Source organism: Dipteris shenzhenensis, chromosome 15 (genome assembly GCF_047967505.1).
Source record: "Dipteris shenzhenensis isolate YYH24624 ecotype China chromosome 15, Dip_SZ_1.0, whole genome shotgun sequence".
In the NCBI taxonomy this organism is placed as follows: domain Eukaryota; kingdom Viridiplantae; phylum Streptophyta; class Polypodiopsida; order Gleicheniales; family Dipteridaceae; genus Dipteris; species Dipteris shenzhenensis.
Genome location: NC_141610.1, coordinates 530,037 through 551,554, shown reverse-complemented (window position 1 = coordinate 551,554; position 21,518 = coordinate 530,037). Strand labels below are relative to the sequence as shown.

At 42.4% G+C, this 21,518-nt stretch overlaps 1 protein-coding gene across 4 annotated transcripts; it reads left to right on the top strand.

The window, feature by feature from the left end:
* The first annotated feature begins 17,880 nt into the window (after positions 1-17,880).
* LOC147893180 (pentatricopeptide repeat-containing protein At1g06140, mitochondrial-like) lies at positions 17,881-21,297 on the top strand. Of its 4 annotated transcripts, none has more exons than XM_087385480.1 (3): positions 17,881-18,087; positions 18,466-18,710; positions 18,951-21,297. In XM_087385480.1, exon 3 carries the CDS (start codon positions 19,102-19,104, stop codon positions 21,127-21,129), a length of 2,028 nt encoding a protein of 675 aa, XP_087241606.1. In that variant the 5' UTR covers positions 17,881-18,087; positions 18,466-18,710; positions 18,951-19,101; the 3' UTR covers positions 21,130-21,297. The 4 variants fall into 4 exon arrangements, with proteins under 4 accessions (XP_087241606.1, XP_087241607.1, XP_087241609.1 ...); XM_087385481.1 differs by having other exon boundaries at positions 17,883-18,017; XM_087385483.1 differs by lacking the exon at positions 17,881-18,087 and having other exon boundaries at positions 18,245-18,627.
* Positions 21,298-21,518: the final 221 nt, after the last annotated feature.

The following is a 21,518-nucleotide window of genomic DNA, read 5'->3' as shown; positions in this document are numbered from 1 at the left end:
CTTTGTGATCTAGATCTGCCCTCATTGACTAAGCATCATAGCCTAACAAACCAAGGCTCACCCCCAAGGCCATTGAAGGTGTTAGGAATAGAACAATTGGGTATGGAGAACCCTTGTGGATGTGCAAGGCGTCATCAATCTCGTACTGCATGTTGGTAATTAATACCAGGTGGAGGGTGATCCGGTAAGATAGTCAATCGACTTGTAACTTCATTGGCGTGAAGTCCACCCCATGCACTAGCTTCTGACATCTTGTCATTGGATGTGTCTATGATGGGTACTGAAGATCCATGACCATGTTGAAGATGGCAAGGAGTGAGACCGTGCTGAAGATTGTAACAAAAGACCATCTATCTATTCTATTAAGGAGGAAGGAAGGAGGGAGGATAGCCACGTGGCGGCGAGTTGGGAGGCCTGGGAGCACCACGTGGCGGCGAGTTGGGAGGCTTGGGAGCGCCATGTGTCGACGAGCTGGGAGGCGTCTTGGCTGGGAGGCGCGCCTTCAATGGCTTCAATGCAACCGTCGCCGTCGCCGCCGCCGCACCGCTCCATGGCTGGCTCCTTCGTCTCCACGTTTTTGGACCTCGCCAACCTGCGTCTCCTTCGTCGACGTCCTGCGCCAGCCTCCGTTTCCTGCATGTCCTGCGTGTCCTGCGTCTCCAGCTACCTCCAGCTCCTTCCAGCTCCTCCACGTCGTGCGACCTCCAGCCACGTCCAGTTCCATCGCCACCTGCGTCTCCTACAGCTTCCACCGCCAGCTTCCATCGCCGCCTGCAGCTCCTCCAGCTCCTCCACGTCGTGCAACCTCCAGCCACCTCCAGCTCCATCGCCACCTGCGGCTCCTGGAGCTTCCACCGCCAGCTCCTCCACGTCGTGCGAGTGCTTGGCTATCCTCCAGCCACCTCCAGCTCCAGCGTCCACCAGCAGAGCTCCATCGACGTCCAGCTCGCAGCTCCTGCGGGTCCTTCAGGCTCCACCTCCTGTGCCACCTCCGGCTCCATCCACCTCCTACGGTTCGATCGAGCTCCACCTCCTGCGGCTGGCTCCATCTCCTTAGGTTTGATCCAACCTCGATCCTCCTCCTCCTGTTGTTTCATCCATCTCCTGAGGTATGAGACAAGGTCCACAACAGAAGAGACGAGGAAATCTTTGCAAGAGAAGAATTACACGAGAATCATACAGGATTTGTGTGGAAGATTATGCCTCATTTTCTTGCTGTCTGGATTTTGGTAGGAAAGAAATTCAATTACTGAAATGCTAGGAACGAAAAAATTCTTATAGATAATGCTTTTCACGGAAAAGAGAAGGTCATTATGAAATTTAAGCATTTAGACGTCATACAGGATTTGTGTGGAAGATTATGCCTCATTTTCTTGCTGTCTGGATTTTGGTAGGAAAGAAATGCAATTACTGAAATGCTAGGAACGAAAAAATTCTTATAGATAATGCTTTTCACGGAAAAGAGAAGGTCATTATGAAATTTAAGCATTTAGACGTCCATCGCTTCTTCAATTCCCCCCCCCCTAGAATCTAAATGGTGAGTGGAGTCCAAATCCTTAGAATTTACCTCACTTTTGTGAAATTTGAATGTCATTAGCTGTTTGAGCAGAATCCAACACCTTGACAAGTGCCCATTTCATAGTGATGAGAGCACGAATGCTACTAGGAGTAGTTTCTTTGGTGAGATAAGAGTGAGCTTTACAAAAAATAAATAGATAAAAATAAAAATGTCGGATAGGTCCTTTTTGGCAGGGCTGACCACCCCCCTAAGATAAGAGTAAGTTTTTGAAGATACAATAAGACTTTACCACGCCCTTCTTTGAAGAGGCGGAAAACATAAATCTGAATCTCCATTGAAACATTGTAAACAAGGTGGTGCTAAAAGTAATCTTCTTGAGGAAGCCGCGGCAGCCCAGTGGAAGGGCTGCTAGCCTACCTAGGCGATGGCCCTCATTCGAATTCCTAAGGGAGTAGAGGCAGGGCGGCATCTCCTCAAAAGCCTCAACCGGGTGGGTGAGTTGGGTGGGTGAATCAGAAAAGAAAGAAAGTAATATTATTATTTCACAAGCTTACTTCTATAAATGGATATTTTAAAGGATGTAAAGGGCATTAAATTAAAAATGTGCCCTTAAATCTCGGGGGGGTCACTCATCATATGTAACCCTATCACGTGAGTTCAACATAAGGATATTTTTTATTTCTAAAATTTACAGAAATAAATATACATAAGGGACTATTTAAAGTAGTTTGGAAAAAAATATACAGATTTGTATAGAAAAGGGGTACACTTTATTAATGAAAAATTTTACAGATAAGGGATTTTAAATATAGGCCTTGAACGCACGTGATATAGAGGGTTTATACATAGTGACCCCCCTGAGCCTTAAATGCTTCAAATTTAATGCATGCACGTTTCCTTTGGGTGAAAGAGGGACAGATTATATGTGTGTGTGAGAGAGAGATTATAGTGTGTGAGAGAGAGAGATTATATGTGTGTGTGAGAGAGAGAGTGTGTGTTTGTGTGTATGTGTGTGTGTGTGTGTGTGTGTGTGTGCTTTTGTGTTTTTGTGAGAGAGCGAGAGAGAGAGAGAGGGGGGGGGGAGGTTTATAGAATTTTTGTATGTGGTTTTGAGAGAGAGCACGAATGCTACTAGGAGTAGTTTCTTTGGTGAGATAAGAGTGAGCTTTACAAAAAATAAATAGATAAAAATAAAAATGTCGGATAGGTCCTTTTTGGCAGGGCTGACCACCCCCCTAAGATAAGAGTAAGTTTTTGAAGATACAATAAGACTTTACCACGCCCTTCTTTGAAGAGGCGGAAAACATAAATCTGAATCTCCATTGAAACATTGTAAACAAGGTGGTGCTAAAAGTAATCTTCTTGAGGAAGCCGCGGCAACCCAGTGGAAGGGCTGCTAGCCTACCTAGGCGATGGCCCTCATTCGAATTCCTAAGGGAGTAGAGGCAGGGCGGCATCTCCTCAAAAGCCTCAACCGGGTGGGTGAGTTGGGTGGGTGAGTCAGAAAAGAAAGAAAGTAATATTATTATTTCACAAGCTTACTTCTATAAATGGATATTTTAAAGGATGTAAAGGGCATTAAATTAAAAATGTGCCCTTAAATGCTTCAAATTTAATGCATGCACATTTCCTTTGGGTGAAAGAGGGACATATTATATGTGTGTGTGAGAGAGAGATTATAGTGTGTGAGAGAGAGAGATTATATGTGTGTGTGAGAGAGAGAGTGTGTGTTTGTGTGTGTGTGTGTGTGTGTGTGTGTGTGTGTGTGTGTGCTTTTGTGTTTTTGTGAGAGGGAGAGAGAGAGAGAGGGGGGGGGGAGGTTTATAGAATTTTTGTATGTGGTTTTGAGAGAGAGCACGAATGCTACTAGGAGTAGTTTCTTTGGTGAGACAAGAGTGAGCTTTACAAAAAATAAATAGATAAAAATAAAAATGTCGGATAGGTCCTTTTTGGCAGGGCTGACCACCCCCCTAAGATAAGAGTAAGTTTTTGAAGATACAAGAAGACTTTACCACGCCCTTCTTTGAAAAGACATTCTTTAAATGAAAAGATTCTAATACAATATTTCAAACATTACAAGATAAAGGCGGAAAACATAAATCTGAATCTCCATTGAAACATTGTAAACAAGGTGGTGCTAAAAGTAATCTTCTTGAGGAAGATACAATAAGACTTTACCACGCCCTTCTTTGAAGAGGCGGAAAACATAAATCTGAATCTCCATTGAAACATTGTAAACAAGGTGGTGCTAAAAGTAATCTTCTTGAGGAAGCCACGGCAACCCAGTGGAAGGGCTGCTAGCCTACCTAGGCGATGGCCCTCATTCGAATTCGTAAGGGAGTAGAGGCAGGGCGGCATCTCCTCAAAAGCCTCAACCGGGTGGGTGAGTTGGGTGGGTGAGTCAGAAAAGAAAGAAAGTAATATTATTATTTCACAAGCTTACTTCTATAAATGGATATTTTAAAGGATGTAAAGGGCATTAAATTAAAAATGTGCCCTTAAATGCTTCAAATTTAATGCATGCACGTTTCCTTTGGGTGAAAGAGGGACAGATTATATGTGTGTGTGAGAGAGAGATTATAGTGTGTGAGAGAGAGAGATTATATGTGTGTGAGAGAGAGAGAGTGTGTGTTTGTGTGTGTGTGTGTGTGTGTGTGTGTGTGTGTGTGTGCTTTTGTGTTTTTGTGAGAGAGGCAGAGAGAGAGAGGGGGGGGGGGGAGGGTTATAGAATTTTTGTATGTGGTTTTGAGAGAGAGCACGAATGCTACTAGGAGTAGTTTCTTTGGTGAGATAAGAGTGAGCTTTACAAAAAATAAATAGATAAAAATAAAAATGTCGGATAGGTCCTTTTTGGCAGGGCTGACCACCCCCCTAAGATAAGAGTAAGTTTTTGAAGATACAAGAAGACTTTACCACGCCCTTCTTTGAAAAGACATTCTTTAAATGAAAAGATTCTAATACAATGTTTCAAACATTACAAGATAAAGGCGGAAAACATAAATCTGAATCTCCATTGAAACATTGTAAACAAGGTGGTGCTAAAAGTAATCTTCTTAAGGAAGCCGCGGCAGCCCAGTGGAAGGGCTGCTAGCCTACCTAGGCGATGGCCCTCATTCGAATTCCTAGGGGAGTAGAGGCAGGGCGGCATCTCCTCAAAAGCCTCAACCGGGTGGGTGAGTTGGGTGGGTGAGTCAAAAAAGAAAGAAAGTTTTTTCAAAAAGATAATGGAGGTGAGAGAGAGAGACAGAGACAGAGAGAGAGATTTAGAAGCTACATTTTTAAAATCATCCAAAGCATTATGATCTTATAGTTTCTAGATGATTATATTATTGAGACGGAAGAACTAACAGATAATGGAGGCGAGAGAGAGAGAGAGAGAGAGGGAGAGAGAGAGAGAGAGGGAAAATATAATGGTGGACAAAAGTGAATTAAGTTAGTGTATTAGTTAGAGACAAGGCGATGATGGGGTTGGAGCAGTAATCATTAAATGTAATTGTATCTTTCATAGGGGCATCTTGATGACCTGGCAATATGTCTAGAGATAAGCTTGCACTGTGTATCCTAAGTGATCTAATCTAACCTTCATTTTGAGAAGCTAGCCTTGCTTTTCAATTGACTTTGGTTTCTATTTGGAATTCTTTGCTTCCTTAGGACACGTTGTGTGTGTGTGTGTGAGTTTGCATCGTTTGAGACAAGCTACATTTTCAAAATCATTGAAACCATTCCGATCTGATAATTCATGAATTCTTTGCTTCCTTAGGACACATTGTGTGTGTGTGTGTGAGTTTGCATCGTTTGAGACAAGCTACAAATTTCATTGAAACCATTCTGATCTTATAATTCGTGGATGCTTAGATTCTTGGGAGGGGAAAACTGGACTAAGAACCATGTTTTTTCAAAAACATGGTACATTTCTCTCTTTATTTTCTTTCATCTCCTTTCCTTAGATATTCATGCCCTTTCACCTTCCCCCTAGCATTGATCAACCCCTCTCTCTCTCTCTCTCTCTCTCTCTCTCTCTCTCTCTCTCTCTCTCCCAACCTATAGTAGCTCAACCTACAACACAGTTGCAATGCTAAACTAGCAGCCTTTTCTACAATCCTTTTCTATTGGCTTAGCATGATCTCTTCTATTGTGGACCTTACTGTGCTGCTCTGTGTGTAGAGTCTCATACCTCAATGCCTACTTTGTCTGTGCATATCTCTTAGGAGAGGCGAGAGAGGGAGAGAGAGAGAGAGAGAGAGAGAGAGAGAGAGAGAGAGAGAGAGAGAGAGGGAGAGAGAGAGAGAGAGAGGGAAAATATAATGGTGGACAGAAAGGAATTAAGTTTGTAGATGATTATATTATTGAGATGGAAGAACTAAAAGATAATGGAGGCGATGATGTGATTGGACCAGTAATCATTAAATGTAAGCTACATTTTTAAAATCATGCAAACCATTATGATCTTATAGTTTCTAGATGATTATATTATTGAGACGGAAGAACTAAAAGATAATAGAGGTGAGAGAGAAAGAGAGAGGGAGAGAGAGAGAGAGGGAAAATATATTGATGGACAGAAGTGAATTAAGTTAGTGTATTAGTTAGAGACAAGGCGATGATGTGGTTGGAGCCTAAGTGATCTAATCAACCTCTCAAGGAGAGTAAAGGATTATGTATATATGTTTCATGTCATGTGCATTATGGCCATGAGAAGTAACCTCCAGAGGTGAGGCGATTGGATATCAGTTTTCATTAAATGTAATTGTATCTTTCCTAGGAGCATCTTGATGACTTGGCAATATGTCTAGAGATAAGCTTGCACCCTCTAGCCTAAGTGATCTAATCTAACCTTTGTTTTGAGAAGCTAGCCTTGCTTCTCAATGAGAGTAAAGTGTCAAATATGTTTCATGTCATGTGGACTATAGGCATGAGAACTAAGCTCGAGACGTGAGGCAATTGGATGATAGGTGGGGCTACACACACACACACACACACAGAGAGAGAGAGAGAGAGAGAGAGAGAGAGAGAGAGAGAGAGAGAGAGAGAGGAGAGAGAGAGAGAGGACGAAAGGATATAATGGTAGGGCAGAAGTGAAATAAGACAAGGCCATGATGTGGTTGGACCAGTAATCATTAAATGTGATTGTATCTTTCGTAGGAGCATCTTGATGACCTCGCAATATGTCTATAGATAAGCTTGCACCCTCTACCCTAAGTGATCTAATCTAACCTTTGTTTTGAGAAGCTAGCCTTGCTTCTCAATGAGAGTAAAGCATCAAATATGTTTCATGTCATGTGGACTATAGCCATGAGAACTAAGCTTGAGACGTGAGGCGATTGGATGATAGGTGGGGCTACATTGAGAGAGAGAGAGAGAGAGAGAGAGAGAGAGGGGACGAGAAATATAATGGTAGGCAGAAGTGAAATAAGACAAGGCCATGATGTGTTTGGATCAGTAATCATTAAAGGTATTTGTATTTTCTTAGGAGCATCGAGTTGGCAGGATGTCTAGAGATAAGGCAGCATCCTCTTCCCTAAGTGATCTAATCTAACCTCTTTCAGAAGTTAGCCTTGCTTCTCAAGGAGAGTAAAGGATTAAGTGTGTTTCACGTCATGTGCTTTATAGCCATGAGAACTAAGCTCGAGAGATGAGGCGATTGGATGATAGATGGGGCTACACACACACACACACAGAGCAAAATATAATGGTGGACAGAAGTAAAATAAGTCCATGATGTGGTTGGATATAAAAGGTCCAAAGTTAATTGTATCTTTCCCAGGAGCACCTTCATGAGCAGACAGTAAGATTGCAGTAAGATTGCTTGGTGATGATCATAGGACTAAGGTCTTAGATTTAGGGTTTGGTAGAGGAGGCTAATGCATGGCAAGGGGAGGTTAGGGGGATTTGATTTTTGAAATAGACGCTAGGGCCATGTGCCTTCCATGTCGATTTCTCCTTTTAACATGTCCTATGATTTCTACTTCCTACCACCATATCCTTGGTCACTCTAAGCAACTTACCGCCTTTGAATCGGAAAATATTTGCACGAGTGCTTGGCACGAGCTCATTCACAAATATCTCAATCCATCCAACTTGATTCCAAATTCTTTGCTGAGAGGAGATGGGCTACAATCTTTGGGTATCTACCTCCTATGCCAATTCATTTCTGCTCATGTTTGTTCTATGGAATTTGTGTGATCCAATTATACAATTGAGCCAATACATACCTGAAAAGGTTTTTGTATTTTGTTATGGATGCGGCTCCAGAAATGGCTTCTACCGTTGTTCCAAATCTTGGGGAGTCGGGTTTCCAAGGGCGACAAAGCCTTCGAGCAATGAAGCGAGCTGCTAGGTTGGAGGGCTCTGCAATTTCTGACATTGTGTTGTCATCTTTTCCTGAGCCAGATAGCCTTCATGTGATAAATCAAGTTTTAGCAAGGGCCGAGACTTCAACCCATGGAGCAAATCACGGTCCCAAGTTGCCTTCAAAGCGTTTTAAGTCTAGCCGCGAACATCGCACTACTAATATAATGAAACGACTTATAAGGGGGAGAGCTTCAACCCATGCAATTGAGCATTCAAGTCATTACAATCTTTTAAAGTCCATTCAAGCCATGTGCGAGAATAATAAGGATGCATGTGCCATGAACACACGATATTTGGGCTCTTTGTGGGGAGAAATCCATTCAGATGGTGCTGCAGTAATAGCGCAGGGCATGGCAGAATTCCCTGGAACTCTCATTGCAAGGATTTCTCAAATTGAGAATAGCGTTAAGGAATCTAATCAATGGATGCAGCAGATTTTGGGGAGAGGTGGAGAAGGGGCAGTTGTATGTGAGAATGGGTGTAGACTACAAGTTGATAAGCTGAAAGAACAAGTTCAGCTACTGTCCACTGAGGTGTCAATGTTCAAAGTTGGTTTAAATAGGCTAACTGCTTTGATGACCAGGATGAGCCGTAAACTAGAGTAGGTCGCAACCCGTGACAATTAAGAGACTCCTAAGACGTTTATGTCACTTTTTGTATTGGAATCCCAAATGCTTCTATGGGATTCATGTACTTGGGTTGCCCTTATGTTATTTGGCAAGACAAGTTTGACTCCTGAGACTTTTATGTCACTTTTTGTACTGGAATCCCAAATGTTTCTATGGGATTCATGTAGTTGGGTTGCCCTTATATTATTTGGCAAGACAAGTTTTTTGCAAATGATTATATTTACTTTCATTTGACATATATATGGCAAGGGAAGCTAATTTAATTCAATATTTGAATTGCCTATTGTTCCTTCCCATTTTCGTTTTATTTAAGATATACTAAAATATTTGTAATTTCTTTGCATCATGTATTCGCATAAATGCTGATGCAATGGTTATACTTTTTTTGAGATGGTCAACTTTGAGTTTTTTTTAGATATGTTAGCTTTGGTTTTTATGTTTCAAATGATGGTTGCACATATGGTATTGTATTTTGCTCACATGTTGAAAAAATATGAGCATTACTCTTACAAAAGATAATGAGTTCAATGCATAGATGGTCCGCTCTCAATTTTAGATAGATGGGAAAGGGATGGCTTTGTCATGGTTAGGGATGATGCATAAGTTATTTGATTAATCTATTTTTCCCTTTGAGGAATAGATATTTATGTAGTTGGTTGAGTGGATACAGAAGATGGCAAGACAAATAGAAGAGAGGCTACATTCAATACGTTCTCATAGGAGAAGATTGTTGGATTCAACGCGGGCAGCCCGTCGTGCTTATGCTATACAAAGAACAAGGTCTAAAACACAAGGTGCTAGAAGCATGAGGGTGGCTGTGGAATTTATGGGTGTAGAAGTAGGAGTTTGCAGTCAACACAATCAGATACATGGATGCAGTAATGTAGCATGCATTGTGGCTGAAAATACAATGGACCTCAATACTTCAGTAACAGTAGGTAGAGTGCATCAACATGCTTCAGTGATAGGTACACCTACTCAAATGGATTCAACACGGGCGGCCCGTCGTAGTTATGCTATACAAAGAACAAGGTCGAAAACACAAGGAGTTAGAAGCGTGAGGGTGGCTGTGGAATCTATGGATGTAGAAGATGGCCTTCGCAGACAACAGGACCAAATGTATGGGCACAGTAATGTATCGTGCATTGCTGAAAATACAATGCACGTCAATACTTTACCAACTATAGAAAATGAGCATGAACATGCTCCAGTAATAGGTACAAGTACTCAAATGGATTCAACGCGGGCGGCCCGTCACATTTATGCTATACAAAGAACAAGGTCGAGAACACAAGTTGCTAGAAGTGTGAGGGGGGCAATGGAATCTATGGATGTAGAAGTTGGCCTACGCAGAGAACAAAATCAAATGCATGGGCACAGTAATGTAGCATGCACTGCTGAAAATAGAATGGACCTCCATACTGCACCAATAGTACGTAATGAGCATGAACATGCTCCAGTAGTATGTACAACTACTCAAATGGATGCAACCAGGGATGCTACTCATTTAAGAGCCCGAAGGCGTGTTGTTCACAATAGGGCTGTGATTTTGGGTGCAGGGGGGAGCCTCTCTATCTTGCGTACTTTTCCGTTAAGGGAAAATGTAGAGCATCCATCTTTGTATCCACTGGTCTTCGATGCTCCTTCTGTTCATGCACTCAGATCCATGGATCATACATGTAGCTTTTGCCAGGCTCAACTGTGGAAACAAGAGACGCGAATGCATATGCATCAAGTTGTGGGCAAGCACTGTTGCAAAGTTGGTCGTGTGTCATTGTTGCCGTTAGAAGAACCACCAGAGATTTTGAGAGTTCTACTGCACGGACATGATGCTAGAAGCAGACTATTTAAGAAAAACATTAGGGCTTATAATAGTGCCATGGCATTTGTTTCATTGGGAGCCCATGTTGATCAAATGTTCCATGGGAATGGGGGTATACAAAACTTTTGAGTCCATGGTAGTGTGTATCATCAGGTTGGAAATTTGTTGCCGGATGAGGCTAGGCAAGAGATGCCACGTTTTGCACAGTTGTACGTGTATGATACTGATCATGAACTAGAACACCGTTTAGATGGGATGCCTGGTTTGGATCCAGGCATTTTGGAGTTGTTGCAGAGGATGATGCACGAGTGCAATCCATATGCCAGTGCATTGATGGCTATTGGGCAAGTGCTAAGAACAAATCCACATACAAACCTGAGGATGGTTATTTGTGAGAGCCGCTCCACCTCAAGGCAGTACTTGGCTCCTATGGCTAGCGAGGTTGCTGCAATCATGCCAGGACAAGGGGATGACTTTGATATTGGAAATCGGGACATTCAGATTTTTAGCCGCAATGGGTTTGTGCGTAGAATATCTAATTTGCACCGATCATACATGCCTCTCATGTATGTTCTTTTGTTCCCTCGGGGAGAAGATGGTTGGCATCCATATATCCCATATAGTGATGTTCCTAATCACACACCATTGCACGAGATACGTGGACAGAGTTGTGTCACCCAGAGACAATACTACGCATATCTTTTGCAAGTGAGATATGATACAAATGCATGTCTTTTGCGTGGGGGTAGATTGCTGCAGCAATACATGGTTGATGCCTACAGTAGCATGGAAGAGTCTAGGTTGGTGTGGATACGAAACAACCAAGCTTCCCTACGCGCTGAAGTCTATCAAGGGTTGATGGACATGGTGAATACAGCTGATGGGACACGTACTGTGCTTGGCAATGCTGCAGGGCGTAGGGTGGTGTTGCCTTCTTCTTTTACGGGAGGGCCTCGGTATATGTGCCAGCTATACCAAGATGCTATGGCAATTGTCAGAAAAAGGGGCAAACCGGATTTATTCATAACATTCACCTGTAATCCTAAATGGCCTGAAATATCTATAGCATTGTTGCCAGGGCAAACTGCACAAGACCGTCCAGATTTGACAGCCCGTGTGTTTTTTTAAAAGCATAAGGACATGATGCAGTCAATTACAAAACATAATTTGTTTGGGAAGGTGGCTGGATATGTGAGTGTCATAGAGTTTCAAAAGAGAGGCCTGCCACACTCACACATATTGTTGATATTAGAAAGTGGTTTCAAACCCGTGGAGATCGGTCACTATGACCGATTAGTGTGTGCGGAGTTGCCAGATAAGGCTATGTTCCCAGAGTTGCATGATATTATTGGGCAATGTAATGTCCATGGTCCGTGTGGTGCACTAAATCCATCTGCAGCTTGCATGGTTGATGGAAAATGCATTCATCATTATCCACGTGGATTCTCACAGACGACTATTGTTGGTAATGATGGCTATCCAGTTTACATGCGTCGTGATGATGGTAGAAAGATACAAGTGAAAGGGGGTGTGATTGATAATCGTTGGATTGTGCCATTTAATCCTTTCCTCTCCATGAAGTACAAGGCACACATCAATGTTGAAATATGCTCCACAATCACTGCAGTTAAGTATTTGTATAAATATGTTTACAAAGGTCATGACAGAGCCATTATCAAGATGCAGCTAAATAATGCAAGAGAGCAAGGGCATTTGCACAACAGAGTTGATGGTGGCATTGATGAGATTAGTAGTTACTTAGATGCACATTACGTGTCAGCATCAGAAGCATGTTGGCGGATTTATGAGTATGCCACGCACGATGAAAAACCCGATGTGCAAAGACTGCAAGTTCATCTTCCGATGTGCAATAACGTCATCTTTCGAGATGATGATGATTTGCAAAATGTTGTAGGCAGGGAACAAAATCAAAAGACCACCCTCACAGAATGGTTCACTTATAATCAGTTGCAATATGACGCAAGCAACTTGCTGTATGGTGACTTGCCAGACAAGTTGGTTTGGAACAAAACCAGTAAGCGGTGGACTAGAAGACAAAAGGGGAATACCATAGGTCGGATGTACAATATTTCCCCCTCAGCTGGTGAGCTCTACTTCATGCGTATGCTTCTTAATGTGTGCACGGGATGCAAGTCCTTTGATGACCTACGTACTTTTGACAGCCAAGTGTACCCTACTTTCAAGGCAGCATGCATAGCACGGGGATTGTTGGAGAGTGATGATGAATGGTTTGTGTGTATGCAAGAGGCTGTGTTTTATCAAAATAGTGCACAATTGAGACACCTATTTGTCACAATATTGGTTTTTTGTGAGCCAACGTCTCCTCAACTTTTGTGGGAAAAATTTTCCCTTGAGCTTTCGGATGATTTTTTTAATATATTGGAATCAAGTATGGGGAATTTAATTGGTCGTCGTGAACTAGCAATAAAGAAGGCTATATTGCACTTAGAGCACATTCTTCAACAACATGGACGAAGGTTGGCTGAGTTTGACGGAATGCCTGTTGTAGATAGAACATCTTTGTCAGAAGCTGGAAATGGTTTATTGCAAGAAGAAAGAATGTTTGATTGTGTGAAAGAAGCACAGACTGCCCAGCAAATGGAAATGTCCTTGAATCACTGTCAACGTGCTGCATTCGATCAGATTTTGGCAAGGGTTTATGGAGATGGTGGTGAGGTCTTTTTTCTCGATGGTATAGGAGGGTCTGGAAAGACCTTTCTCTACAATTGCTTGCTCTCTCGATTGCGGGGGGAGGGGCTCATCGCTTTGGCATGTGCGTCTTCTAGGATTGCTGCATTGCTACTAGCCAATGGACGGCACACTCACGATTCAAGATACCGTTGGAGCTGGATGGTACTAGCAGTTGCAATATTAAGGTTAATAGTCAACTCGCAGATGTTTTGAAGATGGCTAGGCTGATAATATGGGATGAGGCACCCATGACTCACCGGTTTGCTTTTGAGGCACTAGACAGAACTTTGCGAGATATCATGTCCAATGAGCAACTTTTTGGTGGGAAGGTGGTATTGTTGGGGGGGGATTTTAGGCAAGTCTTGCCAGTTCTTCCAAAGGCAGGACGAGAGGACATTGTCAATGCTACCTTATGCCACTCAAGGATTTGGGGTCGCACTACAGTATTGAAGTTAACACAGAATATGCAGGTCCTTCGGAATGGTGATAATTGTGCTGAGCAAGAGTTCATGCAATGGGTTTTGGACATTGGCAAAGATACTGTTGTGATTCCATCGCATATGCTTTTAGAGGCAAAGTCCATGGAAGGCCTCATTAGATGGGTATATCGAGGGCTTGCAACTATTTTGGACTATGCACCATACTTTCGAGAGCGTGCTATTCTTGCACCTCGAAACATCGAGGTTGATGCAATTAATACTACGGCATTGAAGGCAATGCCTGGTGAGGAAAGGGAGTACCTAAGTGCAGACTCAGTGGACAACTTAGGGGGAGATTCCTTTTTGTTTGCAGTCGAGTATTTGAACAGTCTTGATCTTGGTGGTGGATATCCCCCGCATCGGCGGTTGGTTTTGAAAAGGAATGCTCCTATAATTTTGTTGCGTAATTTGAATCCTCGCCAGGGTTTGTGCAACGGGACACGGTTGATATGCAAAGAGTTTCACACAAAAGTGTTAGAAGCTGAAATCATTACGGGTAACAATGCTGGTGATAGAACGTTTATTCCAAGGATAACATTCATTCCGACCAACGTTAAACTTCCATTCAACATGAGGAGACGGCAATTTCCTATCCGATTGGCATTTGGCATGACAATCAATAAGTCACAGGGCCAAACATTGTCAATTTTGGGGCTGTACTTGGCGACACCGGTATTCAGTCATGGCCAATTATATGTGGCATTTTCACGTATCCGAGCATCAAACGCTATTAAGGTTTTTATTTCGCAGAGTGCGTCTGATGCCAGGGGCGAGGAGATGGATAATACTTCTACCACAAATGTTGTGTACAAGGAAGTTTTGCAATTGGCAACAACAAGAGCCTAGGAGTATGACATTGCTCTTTCAAGCCCTCCTCAGACTTTCTTGGGTGGAAAATCTTCATTTCGGTAATCTTTGTATAGCTTTTTTTAAGTTCTTTCAGTATTCCAACTATCATAGGTCTTTGGGAATGTTGGCTATTTATACAAAGATGAAGTGAGACGTAATATTTCATGACTTTGTCCTTGATAATGTTTGGATTTCATTTTTAATTTGAGTTATGGGTTTGCAATACACTACAGGCTATTTTCTCTTCAAAGCCTATTGTTTTTTTCCAGTATATGTAGATTGACACGTGCATTCTTTTTTTGCAATGTGATAGGATGTCTAGGCAGTTCACATTTGTCACCGAAACAAGAGCACAGGTGCAAGGTACATAGTTGCTTGACAACCACATTTTATGTTGACACGTTTAATAGTATAGTCACTCACTTTTAGAAAATTGTAGATCCTGCAGGCTGGGGATCTCTGGAGAGCGCACAACTATTGTTGGATTTGCTTGAGCTGGAGAGCTACCTTGGGTAAGAACTGTGTGGATTGTTTAATGCTTTATTTTTTGTTAAAACAAAAGTCTTTTTGGATTATATTTGAGTGGGAAAACATGCTATTGTTTGTCTTTTAGGACTGTTCCTGATTCAGGGTTTCTAATGAATCTCCATGTCCACAATCCTTTGGATGGACGAGTCCATTTGGGATATTACGCTGTCCTGGGTTGCCGGCTTCATAGGGATGATGGACCACAAACCATCACTGTTCGTTGGCTGGGATACTATGAATGTGTGTGGACTCGAATTTTCTATCGAGGGCAAAATGGGGACTACACGTACACCTTTGCCAGCATTGTTGACAGCCCTTTGCGTCTGAGTAAGTACTCTAAAGAATGAGTTGGGTTTTACCAACATACATGTATAAAAGTTTTATGGCTCAATAATTATAGTTTCTAAATTGTCTTTCTATATGATGCTGGTCCAGATACGATTGTTGGTACTCCATTGTATGTTCGTAGCCGTGGTGGACGCGGCGGACGTGGTGGACGTCCGTCGCAGGCTTTTCCCTGCAGTACATGGCCGCAGACTTTTCCCTTAGGGATGTTTGTGTGTGTGTTGTAGATTTTGTATGTTCAGTTATGACTTTATTTTGCGACTGTGTATTTGGATATATCAGTCAGTTCTTTGATGTAGCTATTGCATGTTCAGACATGTGACTGCACTTTTGGATGTGATATTTTATGAAGTACTCTGTCATAGAGAAATTTTTTATTGGACATGGCAAATGTGGAGTACATGGCCGGCACAGGCTTTTCCCTATAGTACATGGCCACAGACTTTTCCCTTTAGGGATGTTTGTGTGTCTATTGTACATTTTGTATATTCAGTTATGACTTTGTATGCGGATGTGTATTTGGATATATCAATGAGTTCTCTGGTTTCACTTTCAGATGCAATATTTTGAAGTACTATGTCGTAGACATTTTTTTTTGTTAGAATATGTTGCTGGTTTCAGACATTTTAGCATCTTGAGACCCGGCAGAGCGGGTCGCTAGCCCATCGTAGACGGGTCAGGTTACTCGAAAAAGTTTCACACGAAAGTGTTAGAAGCTAAAATCATTATTGGTACCAATGCTGGTGATAGAACGTTTATTCGAAGGATAACATTCATTCCGACCAACCTTAAACTTCCATTCGACATGAGGAGATGACAGGAGCGCAGGTGCAAGGTACATAGTTGCTTGACAACCACGTTTTATGTTGACATGTTTAATAGTATAGTCACTCACTTTTAGAAAATTGCAGATCGTATGGGCTGGGGATCTCTGGAGAGGGCGCAACTATTGTTGGATTTGCTTGAGCTGGAGAGCTACCTTGGGTAAGAATCGTGTACATTGTTTGTTGCTTTATTTTTTTGTTAAAATAAAAGGTTTTTTTTCGATTATATGTGAGTGGGAAAACATGCTATTGTTTATCTTTTAGGACTGTTCCTGATTTAGGGTTTCTAATGAATCTCCACATCCACAATCCATATGGGATATTACGCTGTCCTAGATTGCCGGCTCAATAATTATAGTTCCCAATTTATCTTTCTGTGTGATGCTGGCCCATATACGAATGTTGGTACCCCGTTGTATTTTCATAACTGCGGTGGATGTGGCGAACGTCGCAGGCCTTTCCGTGTAACACATGGTCGCAGACTTTTCCCTCAGGGATGTTTGTGTGTCTGTTGTAGATTTTGTATGTTCAGTTATGACTTTATTTGCGGCTGTGTATTTGGATATATCAATCAGTTGTTTGATGTAGCTATTGCATGTTCATACATGTGATTGCACTTTTGGATGTGATATTTTTGAAGTACTCTGTCATAGATAAATTTTTTTTTGGACATGGCGGATGTGGAGCACATGGTCGGCGTAGGCTTTTTCCCTATAGTACATGGCCGCAGGCTTTTTCCCTTTTAGGGATGTTTGTGTGTCTATTTTAGATTTTATATGTTCAATTATGACTGTGTTTGCGGATGTGTATTTGGAAAGAGTTTCACAGGAAAGTGTTAGAAGCTGAAATCATTATGGGTACCAATGCTGGTGATAGAACGTTTATTGGAAGGATAACATTCATTTCGACCAACCTTAAACTCCCATTCGACTTGAGGAGATGGCAATTTCCTATCCGATTTGGCATTTCGCATGACAATCAATAAGCCACATGAGGAGATGGCAATTTCCTATCCGATTTGGCATTTCGCATGACAATCAATAAGCCACAGGGCCAAACATTGTTTGTTTTGGGGCTGTACTTGGTGACACCGGTATTCAATCATGGCCAACTATACGTGGCATTTTCACATATCCGAGCATCAAACATTGTTACTTAAGGTTTTCATTTTGCAGAGTGCATCTAATGCTAGGGGCGAGGAGATGGATAATACTTCTACCACAAATGTTGTGTACAAGGAAGTTTTGCAATTGGCAACAGCAAGAGCCTAGGAGTATGACATTGCTCTTTCAAACCCTCTTGAGGCTTTCTTGGGTGGCAAATCTTCATTTCAGTAATCTTTGTATAGGTTTTTTTAAATATTTTGAAGTACTATGTCGTAGACTTTTTTTTTGGTTAGAATATGTTGCTGGTTTCAGACATTTTAGCATCTTGAGACCCGGCGGAGCGGGTCGCTAGCCCGTCGTAGACGGGTCAGGTTACTCGTACCGAAGAATGTAAACATAGGCCATGCTAGAGATGGCAAACCAAAAGAGCCACGCTAAAGGTGAGTGGTTGCGTTGAAGGCGGCAGATTGCACTGAAGGCGTAAGAGCTCTCAGTCAGGAAAGGGTCACACTGAAGGTGACAAGTGCTATATTGGAGATAGCAGTGCATGGTGGTCAGCCATGAAAAGAGAGTAGCAGCAGATGTCCGGCCGGGATGTGAAGGCCTGTTAAAGGAACTCACATAGAAATTCGAATACACACGTGTGGTCACTAAAACTGAGATCTCTAGAAAGTGAAAATAATGATTAAAAAGAGCCATTGTTACACTCGTATCTGCGTGGCCGCAATTTTTCCAACGCCTCTCACTTTGAAAGGCCTCCTGGAACGAATTGTGCTTTATATCTCTCGTAGCAGCACTGAGTGTGCGGTCGCTATTAACTCTGCGTTTCTTCCTGCGCGAACTATTAGTTTCGTTGGTACGTATTCTATCTGAGGAGGCCTAAAGAGACTTCTAAACGGCATATTTACATTCCTAGTTCATGGCAGGTAAGGATCACAGCTTCTTTGGAGCTTGTGAAATGTACGTTTGGATGCCTCTGTCTGACTAGTGCCCCCATCAAAACAGTGCCGGACGTCCTTGAGCCTTTTCTGGCGTAGGTGAAGTCATCTTTGCAGTCCAAGTTTCGAATTGAGTCTACTCAAAGTCAAGAGTCTGCTGTGTGCTCCACAAGCATGCAGCTTGACTGGGGCTCAAAAAATTAGTACATGGATTGTGATACCACTACGTCAGGAGCAATTGAATTTCACATTCGCAGGCCTGCTCGTCCTGAAATTTGAATAAACTTACAATGCTCTTGCAAATCAATAAGTGTCTTTCTGATTACGCCTTGATTCTGAGAACCATTGTTCTCTCTATGCTGACAGGACTTGAACCAAAAAATTTACTACCTGGCTCCACTTGTTCATTGAAAAATGGACAGACGAAGATGGCCTTGGAGGAAAAAGTCATTAGAGAGGATATTAACAGCATCGAATGAATCTGCAGAGTCATCACCAGTTCATTCCACAAGACATGCTGAGGATCAAGTACGTGCGCGAGGTTTCTTTTTACAAGTTCAGGGTACAGAAGCTAGTGCTTGCACGTGCACCTCTATTGCATGCTTTAAAAGGTGGGAAGATTAAATTGTCTTTGGAGTTTACTTTATTGTTTTTTGGTGATTACATTCATCATGCTTTCTCAATATTGAGGTACTTATATACGTGTCTATGTCTGCGTATAGATGTGGGCATGCATGTACACTGACATGAACAAATCACTATACATGGTGGAATTCATGGCTTGGAAGGCAAGGCAAATTTATGGTAGTGTTGGACCAACCTGAATTTATACCTTGGTGCATTTTTGGCAGGATGTATCAAAAATTCTGGCAGATCATGCACTCACCTCTAACAAAGGGAAATTACAATGGCAACAGTCTGAAGAATTGATAAAGCATTTGAATGAAACACTATCAGCAGCTTCTTTAGATGTTGCCACCAAAGTTGTCCTGGTGAAACGGCATGCAAAAGTTGCTGAAGAAGCTGTATCAGGTGACAACATGCTTGACCTCTTATTCTAAAAGGACTGAATTGTCTGAGCTGGAAGTCTTGTGTGGTCTTCTAAAAGGATGTATTCAAAAGAAAGACCTAGCAGCTGGCAGGAGAGTGCATTCTCTTATGGTGAGAAGTGGAGTGGATTCCATTGCCTACTATGGTGACCACTTGATCCGTTTTTTTACATCTTGTGGAAGCCTGCTTGACGCAAACAGAGCATTTTGTGAAGTGTCAAAACCAAGCTTGTATACTTGGAATTCAATAATCTCAGCTCATGTTAAGCTTGGAGAAGGTGAGAGGGCCCTTGAATTGTATCGTAGGATGCTGCAAGCGGGCATGAATGCAGACCACATTACGATTGCTTGCATCCTAAAAGCTTGTACCGACACAAGAAACATCCGGCTGGGCAGGGATACACACAGTCAGGCTATCATAGATGGACTTAAATTAGATGTAGTCATTGGAAACACTCTTGTTGACATGTACGCCAAGGGTGGGAGCCTAGAGGAGGCACACAACGTCTTTAGTAGATTGCCAAATAGGAATGTGGTTTCATGGGGTGCAATCATTGGAGGGTATGCAACGCATGGACATGGTTTTCTTGCCATCAAGTTGTTTGGAAAAATGCAGCAAGAGGGAATATTGCCAAATGCAGTGATACTTGTGTGCATCATTAAGGCTTGTGGTGGCACTGGAGCCGTAAGACAGGGCAGGTTGATACATGAACAGGTTATCAGGTGTGGAGCTGAATCTTGTTTGATGATTGGGAGCACTTTTGTTGACATGTATGCTAAATGTGGGAGCCTTGAGGACGCACATAATGTGTTTGAGAAGTTGTCAAATAAAAATGTTGTGTCATGGGGTGCGATGATTGGAGGATATGCCCAGCGTGAGCATGGTCTACTTGTCTTAGAACTTTTTGAGAAAATGCAACAAGAGGGAGTAGAGCCAAACATAGTCATTTTCTTATGGATTTTGAAAGCATGCGGGAATATAGGATCCTTACACCAGGGAAGGTTGATACATGATCAGATTGTCAAATGTAGGCTTGCATCGGATGTGATTATTGGGAGCACCCTTGTTGACATGTATGCCAAATGTGGGAGTTTAGATGAGGCTCTTCAAGTGTTTGACAACTTGCCATGCCGAAGTGTTGTTGCATGGGATGCGATGATTGCAGGATATGCTCAGTGTGGCAACTACATGATGGCTGGACAATTCCTTGAGGACATGCAACACGATGGCTTCAAACCAGATGAACTAATATTTACAGGTATCCTGACAGCTTGTAGTCATGCCAGTGAAGTGAAGCAGGGCTGTCAATATTTTGAATCTATGAGGCAAGACCATGGCATTCGACCAAGCATGGAGCAGTATAGCTGCATGATTCAGCTACTTGGCAGTGCAGGATGTGTGATAGAGGCTGAAAGTTTACTCCAAACAATGCCCATACGACCAGGTATTGGTGTGTGGAGGTCTTTGCTTACTAGCTGTAGAACATATGGCAACACAGAGTTAGGCAGGCGGTGCTTTGATGAAGTGATGCAATCAGATGCCAATGATGCTTCCGGTTATGTCCTTATGTCAAACATCTATGCTGATGCTCACATGTGGGCGTTTGTTGATGATATGCAGGACCTGAGAAAAAGCTCAGGTGTACAGAAGACGCCTGGAAAGGCCTGGATGGAGGCTAACAGCAGGATGGTGTGTGAATTCATTGTGGGAGGCAAAGGTGACCCACTGAGCAATGAGGCTCATGAAAACATGAAACCATTAGTTAGGCTAATAAAGAAGGAAGGACACATACCACAATTGGAATTAGTTTTGGATGAGAATAAGGAAATTGCCTGCTGCTCAGAGCAATTGGCAGGAAATTCAATGTTTGATAGGAAATTGGAAGGTTCAAGCATTCGATCTACAACCATCCAGGGATATTTTGATTATCTTGATGCCAGGAAGTCCATATCCAGGATTGACAGACAAGGACTTAAATAAAGGGATTTATATGAAATGCATTCATTGTATGTACAGGTGCACATGCTATCTATCATATACATTGAACAATAAAGAAATTTTGGCCAGATTATATGGATAAGGAGAACTTTCAAGACTTATGCCATGCAAGCTACAAAGATACAACTTGGCAGAGTTAAGCAAGGGAGAGCAAGCGCAAAGCATCAATCTGTGTGGTGTTTTCTGCATAAATCTTGCTTAGCTCATTTTCGCTTGTTCTGCATCTTTGCCTGCCTTGTGATGTGGGCTTTTGATCTGTGGGGGTGTGCACCACTTGCTCTGTCTTGCAGGTCAGTTCAGCTGCAGGGTGGGTGGCATTTGTTTTGGTGGGTGTGCGGTGGTTGTGTGTTTTACATATTTATCCCGCCTTA